The following is a 15,154-nucleotide window of genomic DNA, read 5'->3' on the forward strand; positions in this document are numbered from 1 at the left end:
TTCTTTCTTTTGTAGGAGGTCAAGCTTCAGATGAAACTTGCTATAAACAGTTTAATGTGAATGGTGTTATCAATGGAAACTGTGGACGTCACCACAATGGTACCTATATTAAATGTGAACTTGGGTAAGTAATTCTTTAAAAAGTATTTTACAGTAAGTTTGTTGAGTACTTTCTGAAATCATTTCTTTCTATCTTCTGTGAAAAACTGTAAAAAGTCTTTTATCCAGCTTTGTTCCTGTGATACATTTATGGAAAATTAACCATTAATCCACAGGAACATCATGTGTGGTACTTTACAATGTCAGCAAGGAATGGGACATCCAGTGTCACCAAATGCAGATCAGAGTTACTCCCGGACTATTGTTGCCATGGCTGGCCAGGAATATGAATGCAAGTTAGTGATCTTCATTATTTTCAGAGTATATCTTTTAGATTATCAAGAATTACAGTCCATAATTGACCCTTTTTTTTAAGAAAGGTTTATCATGGTCGTTTCTTTGATTGCCTTTCATTGCTTATTTTAATCATGCAGATATAGTAATTATGACAATAGTGATTTTTTTTGTATGAACAACCATTTATATATCATATGAAAAGATTAATATATAGTTGCTGTTGCTGCCCATTCTGCATTTATGTTTCGTTTCTCATTTCAGAACTGTTCGTTATGAGATGTCTGATGAAAGAAAAGGAAGAGGAGACTGGACATTAGTTCGGGATGGTACAGCCTGTGGTGAAAAGTTGATTTGTGTCAACCAAACCTGTGAATCATTGTATCCATACATTGAACCTGGACACTGTGAAACTAATAATAATGCCCTTGAATGTTCGGGACATGGGGTAAGTATACATTGTTTCATGAAAATTGTTTCTGTGATTGGGACATGTGGTATGAATGTTACACATTGATTATTCTAACTAAATCAGAAGGGGTTTTTTATGGTAATTTATTAAATTTAATATAACATCATTTATACAGAGATAGAAATGGGTGGCATTTGGATAACGATCAGTTTTCAGCTCAAGGAGACTAATCTAACTCTTTTGAATGTTGAGGTAAGTATATATTGCAAAAGGGAATTAACATTTTTACAAGAAGCTGATATTTGATTTTGAGAGAAACACATTACTGGTATTACTCTTTTATTTTAAACCCCCTTCAGTTTCTGTTGTGAGCAGAGACTCATGGAATTGTGCAAGCTTTCATTTTTGTGTACTTGCTTTTGATACTAATCAAGGGGCTAACTGCTCCTGTTTTGAATTTTTAGCAAGATAGGGGATGTGGCAGTGGTAAGATCACAAGACTGTTCATCATGTTTGAGTACACTTGAGAGTAGTCCAGCATGGTATCTGAATCAAAGCTTTTTCTTATACCCATAAATCTATGATGCATAATCACTGCTTAATGCACAAGAGCTCTTATGATACCCACTATCTGTAGGAACTAGATGTATCCCCAGGCAAGACCTCCTTCACAGAGACTCAGAGAGGTGCCATGACTTTTTTTTTTTTTTTTTTTTTTTTTTTTTTTTTCTCCTTAAGAAATATATGATTAATCTATGATCTTAAAACAACACTATCTTTCATTTGTGTACCCTGAGACTTTTGTTACTGTACTACAAATACAATACAGTAAGGAAAGCAATTGACAACAATTCATTTTGGTTGTCCACCCTCATCATCACTATCACCATCACCAGGTCCATACTTTGTTGCATGTATCACTTGGCTTCAGGGTCAACAATCAGCTGCAGATATTCAGATCTTTAGCACTTTTATCAGTATCTAGGCCAGAAGAAAATATGGGATAAGGTTTTGAGGTGTGATTCATGAAGTAGAGGAACAAGAAAAGAATGCACATACATGCATCCATGTAATCATGGAACTTGACAAGCTACTGCCAGATAAATATGGCTAAGTTGTGTAAGATTGAAATCTGATGATGATGAATTCACAGAAATATTCCAAGGATTTGTATTCTCAAGGAGAAGGTCACTGCAGAAGAGTCTATTTTTCTTGCAACCATCTTTAACTTCCACTCACCAACACTCTCCCTTGAGTTATCTTGCTACAATGCCACTTTATTTTATAGGAATTTATTCTACTGCTTACTATTTTGTTGGAGAAAAACACTGTGACAAACTACTGAGATACTATTTATAACTTTGTTGGGAGTCCTCTTGACCAGAGGTCTGTAGTTATAATTGATTTAAATATAATAATAAAAGAACAAAGTGAATTGTAAATGTTGGCATGTACTGTGCATTTAATATTTAACTTTGAATTTCTACTTTTCTTACTGTCTTAGTTGTAATTAATCACAGTTTGTTCTGTTCTTTGGAATTGCTTTGGTGCTGAATTATCAGTTATATTTCTGCTCTATAGAGATTTGTTCACCTTCACCTTTGCCTTTCCTCTCCCTTCACTGACCATCCTAGTGAAACAGGGTTTAACTTTGCTATTCTCCTTGATCTAGAGCAACTGGGTGCAAGACCTACTTGTATTGCTGACCATCTTGGAGTGATCCCAACTTTCTAGGTCTTTTTGTAACCTCTAATCATTCTGCATGTGCTGTCATCCTCCAATCACATCCTCATATCTATATCTTGTCATATTCCTCCAATCCCTTCTCAGGATCCCCCAAAGCAGAGATGCCTCTGCCATTTTGTTTCTGCTAATTGAGGGGACCTGAGGAAGTATTATTTTTATTTTCCTTAGAATGACTGCTTCCATGTCAGAGACCCATCTCTATGACAGAAGCAATAGTGTCCATCATGGAGGCATACACTCCTCACTTTTTTTCTTTTGATAAACCTTTCAAACCTTATTTTAACACAGCCTTTTCTCATGCTTAACGTGATAGAGAGGTTGCCCACTAAAGGTACTTGAGCCTTCCATTGCCTAAATCTAATGTGCTTTACATTACCCCCGCCCCCCAGCTATAATCATGCTAAATCTTTTCTCTAACTAGCCAAAACTCTTACTAAAAAGTGTCAAAATCTAACTCCTCTCAAGTTTTCTGGCTCTTAGCAAAAAAAATATCTTCATTAACTTTGGTTCTTCATCTTTCTTCCATTATTTCAACCTGATGTCATCACATCCATCTCATCTATTTATAAAGCCAAACTGTTTGCTAAAACATTTGCTGAAAATTGGATGATTCATTGGTTAATCCTCCCTCTCCTCCATCCTCTGACTGACTGTTTCGTACTTCCCACTAAGATTCTTTATGGCAATGTTTTCCATAGTCTCACTAGCCTTAACCCTTGGAAGACTTAAGAACCTGTTGGGGACCTCCTATTGTTCTTCAAACCTTTGCCTTCATGTTCACATCTTGCCTAGTCAAGCTCTTCCAACTCTGTCAACATCTACCTTTCCCTTTTATTGGAAGTTTGTCTACGTTCATCCTGTTCCTAAGTAAGAGGATCCTTCTGATCTCTCATGCTATCATCATATTGCTTCATTTTTTTTGTCTTTAAAGATTTTAGTCTATTGTCAGGAGGAAGATTATTAGACATCTATCACTTCACAACCTTCTATTTGATTGCCAGTATGGTGTTCATAAAGGCCACTGTACTGAAGATCTAGTTTTCCGTATGAATCTTTGTCATTCTCTTTTAGGGATTTTGTTGAGAGATTTATTGATTATTTGATAGAATCAGGAACAAAGCAAGGATGTCTTATGGAAATGGGACACTATGAACTTAAGCCTTTTCACATATCACATATATCACATATATCAAGTATATACACACATGTTTATACTTGAAAAATAAAGGTTTCTTATATTAGTATTGTAAAACCTTATAAGAATCTTATTACCTTGCACACTGGCTTATCCAGCCATAATATTTAATGCACATACTTGACATCATCACCAGCAGTTAGGTACACAGCATAGAATCAACATACACATGTCTTATTGAGGGAGAACACTTATGCCATGTTTACTCTTCCTTCTTTATACTTACAATATTCTGTTATTCATAGGAACATGATAATAATCCATATGCTTTCCTTTTCTAGATGCATATACTGCTCTTTTTATTTTGATGGAAAATAGAAATAAGATTCATATGCTTTACTTTTCTTTATAAAAAAAATTGAAGCTGGTAGTCAGGACTCACCAGATCACTTTTACAGCAAGCAGAAAGCTTTGCATGTCATGAAGTGCTTGTTACTATGCACTATCATGTGGTGGTGCAGTAAACCCTTTATACTTGTGACATAATTGTTCCAGTATCTCCGTGTTCTTTTCTCTTCTTTGTGCATCGAAAAATTTTGTTATGATGAAAGAACAATATCTACATAAATCATTGTTCAAATGTTGAAGTGTAATTTGATGGTAGATGAGGAATTTGTTATGTATGCTTTGCTTTTTAAGTGTCCTGTGATTGTATAGGAGAGATACAAACATAAAAGAAACTATGAATTGGTCAGTCACTCAGTTTAATCAGTGTAATAATGAAGATTCTACACCAATTGCATATTCATCCTTCTAGCAGAAGACATCGTTGATAAGCAATATTTAAGCTATATATATATATATATATATATATATATATATATATATATATATATATATATATATATATATATATATATATATATATATATTTATTTATTTATTTATTTATTTATTTATTTATTTATTTATTCATTCATGCATGTTTTATTTGTACATTATTTATTTTCACATGCTATAAGGGTTTACTGTATTACTATTGAAGACTTCCTCTCAAAAGAATACCCCATTTAAGAGTTATCTTAAGATTTTTTTTTTTTTTTTTTTTTTATATATATATATACTTTTAAATTATACATAATCTCTTATTATGCCTCAATAAAACACAAGTCTTTAAAGTGTTTGTCATAAAAAGGTATATTATTTATAATAGATCTGAAGACATACACTTGGATAGAAGCATTTTGTTTTTCTTACATAAGAGGGGGAAAGCTAGCCAAGGACAAAAGAAATAATAAAAAGAAAAAAAAAAGGCCCACTTAGAATGCCAGTCCCCATGCAAGTTCAAGAGAGTTAGCCAAAGGAAAGGGATAAATGTCTTGAAACTTCCCTCTTAAATGAGGTCAAGTCATAGGAAGATGGAAATACAGAAGCAGGTAGGGAGTTTCAGAATTTACTAGAGAAAGGTATGAATGATTGAGATTACTGGTTGGTTCTTGCATTATAGTATAGTTGGACAGAATAGGGATAAAAAGAAGAAGAAAATCTTGTGCAGTGAGACTGTGGGAGGATGGGAGGCATGTAGTTAGCCAGATCAGAAGAGTTGTTAACAAGGAAATAGTGATAGCAAGAGATGAGAAAGAGGCTGAAGACAGTCAGTCAGAGGAGAGAAATTGATGAGACTTGTATTCTTTGGAATCAGGATTTTGTCAAGGAACTTTTAGCAATGGAACTTCAGTTTGTTATACATCATGAAGAAACTCCCCTAAATTGGTTTAGAACTGTGGTTTCCAAACTAGGGGGTGCACTCACCTGGGGGTGAGGAGGATACAAGATGGGCGTGAAGTCATCTGTTCACAAATGATTGTTTAATTAGAATAATGAAATAATTCGAAGAACAAGTATCTGCCATTACATACATGCAAAGTATAATTATATCAGTCACTCCAATGGTGCAAACCCGTATTCTATTAAGTTATTTATATATATATATATATATATATATATATATATATATATATATATATATATATATATATATATACACAAGAAAACATATATAATTTCACATAAATAAAGAAAAAGAGGAAGAGGGGGCGTGCAGGTGTACTGGGAGCAAAAAGGGGGCGTCAGGTAAGATAGTTTGGGAATCACTGGTTTAGATGATGTATGCAAAAGTAGATTAGAAAAAATAATGCAATTCCATGGATACTTGACTTTCATAAACTGATCTCAGAATAAGTCACTGAAAAGAATTTATATCTCTTTACACTCATGTAGAATATGATATTTCTTTTGTTAATTATGATGGAGACATGTTCATGAAGTATTTTTTTTAATATCAACCCTCTTTTTCATATTATTACAAGAGTCACTTGATAATATTGTCTCGTTTAAGTAAAGAATTTCAATGACTATAACCATGTCATAGATGTAATTATTGGATGGATTCTTTACCCACTTATATTATTATAAGTAGGTCGTATACTTGGAGATCTATTATGATGCTGTCTAGAGTATGCAGAGCTACTGAGCTTTACATGAAGGAATCTAATGACTTTTTAAACAAAATTGATGATATTTAATCTATCTGAACAAGATCGCTATTGGATATTAAAAGAAATTAAATGCATTCAGTGCCACAAGTGTTCAAATCTCTGTATATCAAGAAGTAACAGCATTGGTACACAAGGCTTGCATAATGTAATAGCTAAGAAGTCATATCTTAGAACAAGATCTCATTTTAAAGTCATATGTAAAGTTTAAAGATAGAAGTAAATTGCTTACCTCTCTGTATTCTGTCATCTTCTATACATGCATAAGGAACATTGCCACTGTATTCCCTGCACATCACAAAAGATGACTGAAAGAGACAGTGTGGGGAACTGAGAAATTTCTCCCATGATATACATCTTTATTTCCTAATATGAGATAAGACATGATGTTTTGTCATGTCAGTTGGAGTTAATTCTTATACCTCATGATAAAATGAGTGGCAGGTTTAAAGATATGTAGATAAGAAATGGGTAGTAAATGTTAAAAAAGTTTCAAGTCTTTTAGTATTCAGTCAATTATCTTAACAAACACTGGGACAATTATATATCATTCAGATGCTTAGGAATTCCTCTTTGATGTGCTATAATCATAACTGAACAGATGTAATTTATATGTGCATTAAAAAGAAAGCCTCAAAGGTAAAATATTGCATGTAGAGCAAGATAAAAATTAACGTTATTCTTTTATTTCCTTCAATTTTCATAACTGAACAGATGTAACATATGTGCATTAGAAAAAAAAAAAAAACTTTAAGGTAAAAGATTGCATGTAGAGCAAGATAAAAATTAAAGTTATTCTTTTATTTTCTTCAATATTTTGCAAAAACACATCAACAAACTATATGAATTACATACTATTTCAAAGATAAGTTTTTCTTTGATATATTCATTATGGAAAAAGCAGGGAAGTAAGCAAAATGTGGTATAATGAAAATTCAGTTTCTTTGAGGACAGAAACAAGGAGTGTCACCACATCTTCCTCACCTGATTCCATCATGCAGTCTTATCTAAGCCAATATCAAAATAAAAATTATAATTGTCAGTATTGTCATGCATCATGATATGTTTCTGAATTACTTATTTACCCATGAAAATACATGTATATCTTCTATCTCACCTAAAAATTTATAAAAAAAAAAAGATAAAATACAGCACACTGACATTATAATAGTGGTCATGTCTGCCATCTTCATAACAACTTAAACTTACTCTTGTAAAAGATGAGACATGATTGGCTAAGCGTCCACCATCTTGAGAACAATGGACCAATGACAGGCCTGGATATGAAATGACAGATAGCCTCAAAGATAAGCTAACTACAGCATAAAATGAGCGCAGTATTTGAGAAGCACCACAATCATGCCTAACGGGGTATAACATAAATATCACTATCATGGCTCGAGGGGTATAAAGGTTAAAGACATTTGTTTTTCCCATCAATTGATCGTACATCTCACCCATCTCCAGCCTTAGTAAACAGTGGCATGCAGGTTTTGTAAGCTAAAGCTGATAAGAGCTATTCAAGGTCTTAGTGTAAATGGTAAATATTACAGATATCTAATTAAAGAACATCTTATTTTGTTCCAGACCATAACTTTTATTAGTGTCTACATTTCAAAATTGTTTGTCCAGAAGAAAACTATGAAATTTTCAAATATTACTGCATACATATGTTTAAGTATACAATAGATGAATCTTTTGTTCCCACAAGAAAAAAAAAAAATGCTGAGAGAAAACATGGGAGTGAGCACTAATACTTAATGCTGTCCTTATTTTAGACTAAGTGTCCACCCACTTAGTAGTCTTGCTGTATGACAGGGGACCTCAATAAAACTGTTACAATGTATTATTTTCCATACATAAAGGTGTGTGTTGTTCTGTTTGGGAAATACGACATGGATGTTTAAAGTAATGTGCCACAATTAAATGTTCCTTTAACAGTCCTTACTTATTATGGTTTGTAGAATATATATATTTTTAACTTTGATATGAATATACATGCATATACATGAAAAGTGAGTAAGGTGGAGAGGGAGCAGAAAGAGGGACAGTCAGGTAGACAGATAGAGGCATAATAATTGTTCTTACTATTATTATTTCAAGCTGATTCTGAAATAGAATTGGGGTAATCCTTTGAATGCATCCCTGCATGAACCACATAGCACCTAGAGAGAGTTGACCAGTGACAACCCTAACAGGTGTGCTCCAATGTCAACTCCTGCTACTGCACCCCGGGTTGGACTGGGGTAGACTGCTCGATTTTCGACAACAGTTCTCTCTACACCACACCTTACCCAGATGCTCCCCAGAGGACACAGCGTCCCACCACCACAGAGAAGAATACTAAGAATTCTACATCTAATTCCAGCAGCACACCTGGACGCAACACACAATATGGTGAGCTTGAATGGTTGACAGTGCTGAACATTACAGCTGTTATTTAATTTAATAATACCATGCATTACATTTTTTATTTTATGGGCTCAAGGTAAATTAGTCATTTGAGGTTACTTCTGTATTGATATTATTCCTCCATAAACTGTAGGAATCTTTCTTTTGTGTCCTCTAGTAACACTTATCCTGGGGCTATGCATTATTTGTGGCTCCTTGTTGATCAAGAGGCAGCTTTTTTCTTGTATTATGCAGGATTGGCTGCAGCTCAGATATCCAAAGGGCTAAGCCTTGCATCAGCAGTTGGTGTTGTTTGAACACAGCCGATGTCCAATATTATCATGTTGAGCCCTTTTCTGGTCCTTTCTCAGCGTAAGTGTTTTTGTTGGTTCAAAAGGTTACACATGCTTCTTAACCAAACTTTTATACATCCCATCAGCAGAGTCAGACCGCAACTCCGAAGGGCTTGGAAGGGTGGCTATGGTGCTCTTACTTGTAGGCGGAGTGGGAGGCGTTTTCTTTTTTTTTACTCTAATAGCAGTTTGCTACAGGTACTCTCACTCTCTTCTACTGGTGTCTGCCATGTGTTCTCGTTAATGAACATTATCACCCTGCTACGTATTGTAGATGGATTGGTATGGGCATTTCCCTGGCTGTGGCAACTGGCATCCACCTATCCCTTTCCATCTGATCCACGACAAAGTTCACCTAACTGAAATCTAAAGCAATGCACTGTAAGATGTGTGTGTGTGTGTGTGTGTGTGTGTCTGTTTGTGTCTGTATGTATATATATATATATATATATATATATATATATATATATATATATATATATATATATATATATATATATGTGTGTGTGTGTGTGTGTGTGTGTGTGTGTATAAATCAGTGATGATAAATGCAATGATATGTATATATATACATACGCACACATATATATATATATATATATATATATATATATATATATATATATATATATATATATATATATATATATATATATATATATATATATATATATATATATATATATATATATATATATATATATATATATATATATATATATATATATATATATATATATATATATATATATATATATATATATATATATATATATATATATATATATATATATATATATATATATATATATATATATATATATATATATATATATATATATATATATATATATATATATATATATATATATATATATATATATATATATATATATATATATATATATATATATATATATATATATATATATATATATATATATATATATATATATGTGTGTGTGTGTGTGTGTGTGTGCAATATATATATATATATATATATATATATACATATATATATGTATATATATATATATATATATATATATATATATATATATATATATATATATATATATATATATATATATATATGTGTGTGTGTGTGTGTGTGTGCGTGTGTGCGTGTGTGCACACGCACGCTTATACTTATATGTAATTACATTGATTTACTACTAGGTAGAAAGAAAAGCTCTACCTTAAAATTCTGACTCAATCATGTTGGTTTAGAAAACTTGTATTTTTTAATTGAGGTTAATGTGACCTTTGTTGTGGAACAGACATGTCTGAGTGTGATTGAAGCTCTTGTGTTGACCATCTGTGGATCACCTGTGGATTGCGTTGATGTGTTGTCTGTGCCAGGTGAGGCACTCATGCTGTTATGATACCATGAACTTATTTTCAGCTCATTGGGTTGCTGAGTGGTGCTTCTGTCTCTTCATGTTTCTCACACATAGCTTGTAAAAATCAGCAGTGTGGCAAGAAACTTTTATCGTTTAGTGTGTATTTAATGCTTGCCCCATGACTGATACAGAAGCTTATCATGAAGAGCATATTGTAAGTTTTGTTCACACCCAACAATGATTTTAATCATAAATATTTCATTGAGAATATAAATGCTTGCATTGATAAGCTCTCTGGAAGTGATTTCTGTCTGGCAAAAACTAAAGAATCGTAAACATTTTTGGTCCTGAAACCTTCAAAAGGTAGCAAGGACTGTGCAGGAGGTTGACTTGCTAGGTATTATGTGAAGGGCAGTATTGTTAGAGTTTGTGTTCTCATCTTTGTTTCCCTTGCTCTCTTCCCGCCATGGGTGCTGTGTCCTCCCTCTCTCAACAACTCGCTCGCCTGGTCTGCATCCTGTTCGATCTGCCACCTTGGCTGTGACCGCCATATTGATTGCCTCACCATCACCACGTCATCATCCTGATTACCACTCGTGTGGCCTCACTAACTGACTCTGACTGCACAACCCATGATTGTGGGCACAAAAATCACTCACTTTACAAAATAATTTCATTGTATATTCCCAAATCCTACCGCCAACCTGCCTCGAAACAACTGCCCCTGATGGCTGTGCTTGCCTCCTGTCTGGCACCATCACAGTTGGGCAGCAGGGGAGTGATACGGTGTACCTCGTGGTGGGGTTGGTGTCAGGAATGGGCGGGGTGTTCTTTGCGTTTGCATTCATGGCTTTGTGCTACAGGTCAGTGGTAGTCCACAAAAATTTCTCCCTGTGTCTAAGGTCAGTATGATCTTAGTCTAAAATAGTTTAGCAATAATTAGTTCTTTTGATTTTCATTTTACTACCATTACATCTCTCCTTAACCCCCCCATCTTCTCTCTCTCTATCTCTCTTTCGTGGCCCGATCTATCGCTCAAAATGCTTGGCTTAATTTTTTTTTTATATTGGCACATTTATTTTTCTTTTTGTTTTTGTTTTTGTTTTTTGTTTTTGTTTTAAAACTCTGACTGTTAAGAGAGGAAACCAAGTTCAATTTTATTTGATATTTGAAATGTGCTTGATTAAGCACAAAATGGCTTTCAACATTTTAGCAAAGTTAATGTTCAGAAGTATCTGCTCAAAAAAAAAAAAAAAAGCAGCCAAGCCATGCTCTTACAAAAAGAAATACCAAATTTCATTTTATTTTCATTATCTCCCTGTTATATTTTTTATCAAGGTCAGAGGTTAGTACTTTTGAAACAAGGGTATGCATATTGCATATTCTTGCATGAAATTATCTACAGGAAGAATAAAGCTGAGCACTTTCCATTTAAACAACAAAGTGCAGGTATGGCCCCGAATGCCGTTATGCAGTACAAATTTAGCATAGAATGCATGATTAGGCTTGGTGTGATCTTCAGTAGCACTTTGGGCGTCCCTAGCTTGTTGCCGCGGCTGTGGAGATCCTGCGTTTGATCAAGGTCATATAGTTTTCCTTGGTGCGACCATAAATGAGGACCCCAAGACAGTGCATTGAATATAGCTGCCTTAACCAATAAAGAAACAGGTGTATGCTGATTTTAGAGGAAAATGGATCTCAGAACTGTGATTAGTGTGTATTGTAGAAGCTCTGGGTTTAGTACAAGTTCATTATTTCAAACCTATCATTTTTCCTTAGAGGAAATTCTTTAACTAAAAGTTTGGAAATATATGACATAAGCTATGCAGTTTTTATTTAACATTTATCATGAATCATTTTTCAACATTTTTCTGAAGTTTTTTTGATCAGCTACACCTGTCTGAGAACTACCTACATCAGATTTCCAGTATCAAGCTTTTTATTTTTGGGGGGTTATCATTGCATTTATCATCACTGATTTATCGTTATAGGTATCTAAAAAAATGCAGTACCAACTAGTTCAATGTGAGTAAAGGTTCAAAATATACATGTTTTTTAAGTAATTATAAAATCATATAAAAGTCAGAGAATATGTACTGTGCAACATGATACCTAGAAGTGAAGCAGACTGTATATTTCAGACTTTAGGTTGAATTATCAAACTGTCTCATTCATATCATACATTATACACATACTTAAACACATACAACCACATCAAGCCAGATGCTGTCGTCTGCCCTGTTGTATATTGTATTTTGCTTCATGATATGCAGTTGTATGATTGTCAGTGTGATTGCATTTAGGTATACATGTATGTGTGGATCTTACTGTCTGCTTTTCTACATGCTTATGAAGATGTTCTTGCATATATTTGTATAATTAGGATTACCGTTAGTTCTTCAATGGGTCTACATTCTCATAGCTGTCCAGCATTTCCAGTGTCCTTGTGTTATCTGAAAACATTCATGCTCTCTTGTTCATTGCACTGTAATGTAAAGTGTTCAAGGCGTGTTGGGCTACATTAACAAGAATTGACTCACAATATTGCATCTTTGGAGATTGAGCAGAGCCTCCTTATTGATCGGAGGCATTGTGTGTGTGTGTGTGTGTGTGTGTGTGTGTGTGTGTGTGTGTGTGTGTGTGTGTGTGTGTGTGTGTGTGTGTGTATATATATATATATATATATATATATATATATATATATATATATATATATATATATATATATATATATATATATATATATATATATATATATATATATATAGATATATAGATAGATAGATAGATAGATAGATAGATAGATAGATATATATATATATATATATATATATATATATATATATATATATATATATATATATATATATATATATATATATAGAGAGAGAGAGAGAGAGAGAGAGAGAGAGAGAGAGAGAGAGATTAAAAGAATTTGATCGTTGTGTGTAGTTGTGATTTATAATGTGAGGAAGTTTGACATCAGGCACCATTCAGGCTCTGTTGTAGATAATGCACTCTAATTCAGTAATACTAGTATGGAGTGGTAGTCTTGTGAAGGCTCACTGAAGACAAAGCTTGTGAAATTCCTTTGTTGACTAGCCATCTTCAACCCAGTGTCGTATTTTGTGGGGAATTTTTTCCAAAATATACCCTTTTCTGTTACATTTTGTTACAGATGGCTGTGAATTGAGGCGTTCACAATGTAATGCCAATATTGAAATATTTTTCACCTATCATTTAAAGGCCAATAGACCTATATAGATATAACTTAGATATGGCTACTTTTATGGTGTACTGTGGTCATGGTCATCATACTATATTCTTGGCTATTTCATGGAATAATAAGGTAATGCTAAGTGATTTATGCCACTCATTGATGTACTTAGGAAAAATCAAATTTTGAAGTGTACACAGATGTTTCCAAGTCAGGATGGAAACATTTTGTAATGATAACCTGAAACAGAGATCAGGTTTCATCCTGAAAATTGTCATCAATATTGGACCCACATAGATAAGGGATCAAATATCACTGTTACTTAAAAATTTATCATGAGTCAATATAGAATACTGCAAAGATTGTGATAGTTGGAATATGTATTTTAGTCACAGAAAATGTGTGGATTAAAAGGTTAAAAGAGGTATGTATAGAGACAAACCTACCAAAACAGTTTTGAGATATAAGCCTCTAATATTTTTTCAATTTTTTTTATTTACTGCTATATTTTCAAAAATAATACATAAACATATTATACATCATATAATACCTGTGGAAGAATACTTGCATAAAATCTGTGAAATAAAGTAAACCATTGGACCTTTACAGATACATTGATAATTAAGTCAAAGATACAAAATACAGCTCTATAATGAAACATAGTAAGCCCATGAAACAATATTAGGAAAGTAGAGATATACATTAGGAAGAAAAAATATATATTAATTGCACAATGAATTATAATTAAAATTTTAATATATTTTATTATAACTTTTTAACCGATTTTCATATTAATTGTGCATATGATTTTATTTTCTATTAAACAGTAACACTCACTACCATGAACGCTAAGACATTGCAGGTCGTGAGGGAAGGGGAGGCAGGTGTGACAAAATTGGATGTGGCAGGTGTGAGGGAGTGTGAGGCAGCAGAAGTGCAAAGGAGGTGGGTGTGGAAGGAGCAGAAGACAGTCTGTATCTCTGCCGCATGGTCAGGTTTCAGTTGGTAACCTATACCAAGTTATAAAGGAGGGTTACATCTATCTCATTCTACCCCTTAACTAAAAGATACTGAAATGACAAGTTAGACTCTTTGTCTCTAGATGCCTCCTATGAAGACAAGCAAAACAAAATGATCTAGCAACTACACCCTGCCACCAATGAAAGCGTTACAAATTGCAGAATAAACTTGTTTCGTAATGTGGAAAAATTGTCCAGCTCATCTGAAATAAAAGACTCATTATGGAAATGTGGCGACCTTTCTTAGCAGCTCAAATATATGTCAACTGTTATTTATCTACATGTCATCATTTGGTTGACTATTGACCCTGCTGCTCACACTTGTCATACCCATCCAAAAATTGTACCAAATTTCTTCATACTTTTTGTATGGATGTGATATTTTATGTGTTAATGACATATAAGCATCAAAATATGCCAAACCAATATAGCCTTTATTGAATCCCAAGAGAAGGATGGTTGTGTCTAAGTACAGTGGTTATCCCAGTTTATGCCCATCTACAGTATTGTGCATTGTGACTATAGTTGTTGTTTAATGGGTGAACTACTTATTGTTCAATGTTTTGTTTGCAGTTTATGCTTTTGAGTAA

General features: G+C 33.3%; 1 protein-coding gene across 10 annotated transcripts in view; it reads left to right on the forward strand.

The window, feature by feature from the left end:
• Positions 1–15,154, forward strand: part of LOC123520139 (disintegrin and metalloproteinase domain-containing protein 11-like) — a 722,595-nt gene that overhangs the window by 593,525 nt on the left and 113,916 nt on the right. For 9 of the 10 annotated variants that reach the window (XM_045282075.1, XM_045282076.1, XM_045282074.1 and 6 more), the window contains 5 exons: positions 16–124; positions 276–395; positions 658–841; positions 8,440–8,638; positions 11,092–11,230. In XM_045282075.1, coding sequence (XP_045138010.1) covers positions 16–124; positions 276–395; positions 658–841; positions 8,440–8,638; positions 11,092–11,230 — 751 coding nt within the window. The remainder of the gene's footprint in view (positions 1–15; positions 125–275; positions 396–657; positions 842–8,439; positions 8,639–11,091; positions 11,231–15,154) is intronic. The other variant, XM_045282072.1, reaches the window with a different exon arrangement.

The sequence above is a fragment of the Portunus trituberculatus genome, chromosome 46 (genome assembly GCF_017591435.1).
Source record: "Portunus trituberculatus isolate SZX2019 chromosome 46, ASM1759143v1, whole genome shotgun sequence".
NCBI classification, from domain to species: Eukaryota; Metazoa; Arthropoda; class Malacostraca; order Decapoda; family Portunidae; genus Portunus; species Portunus trituberculatus.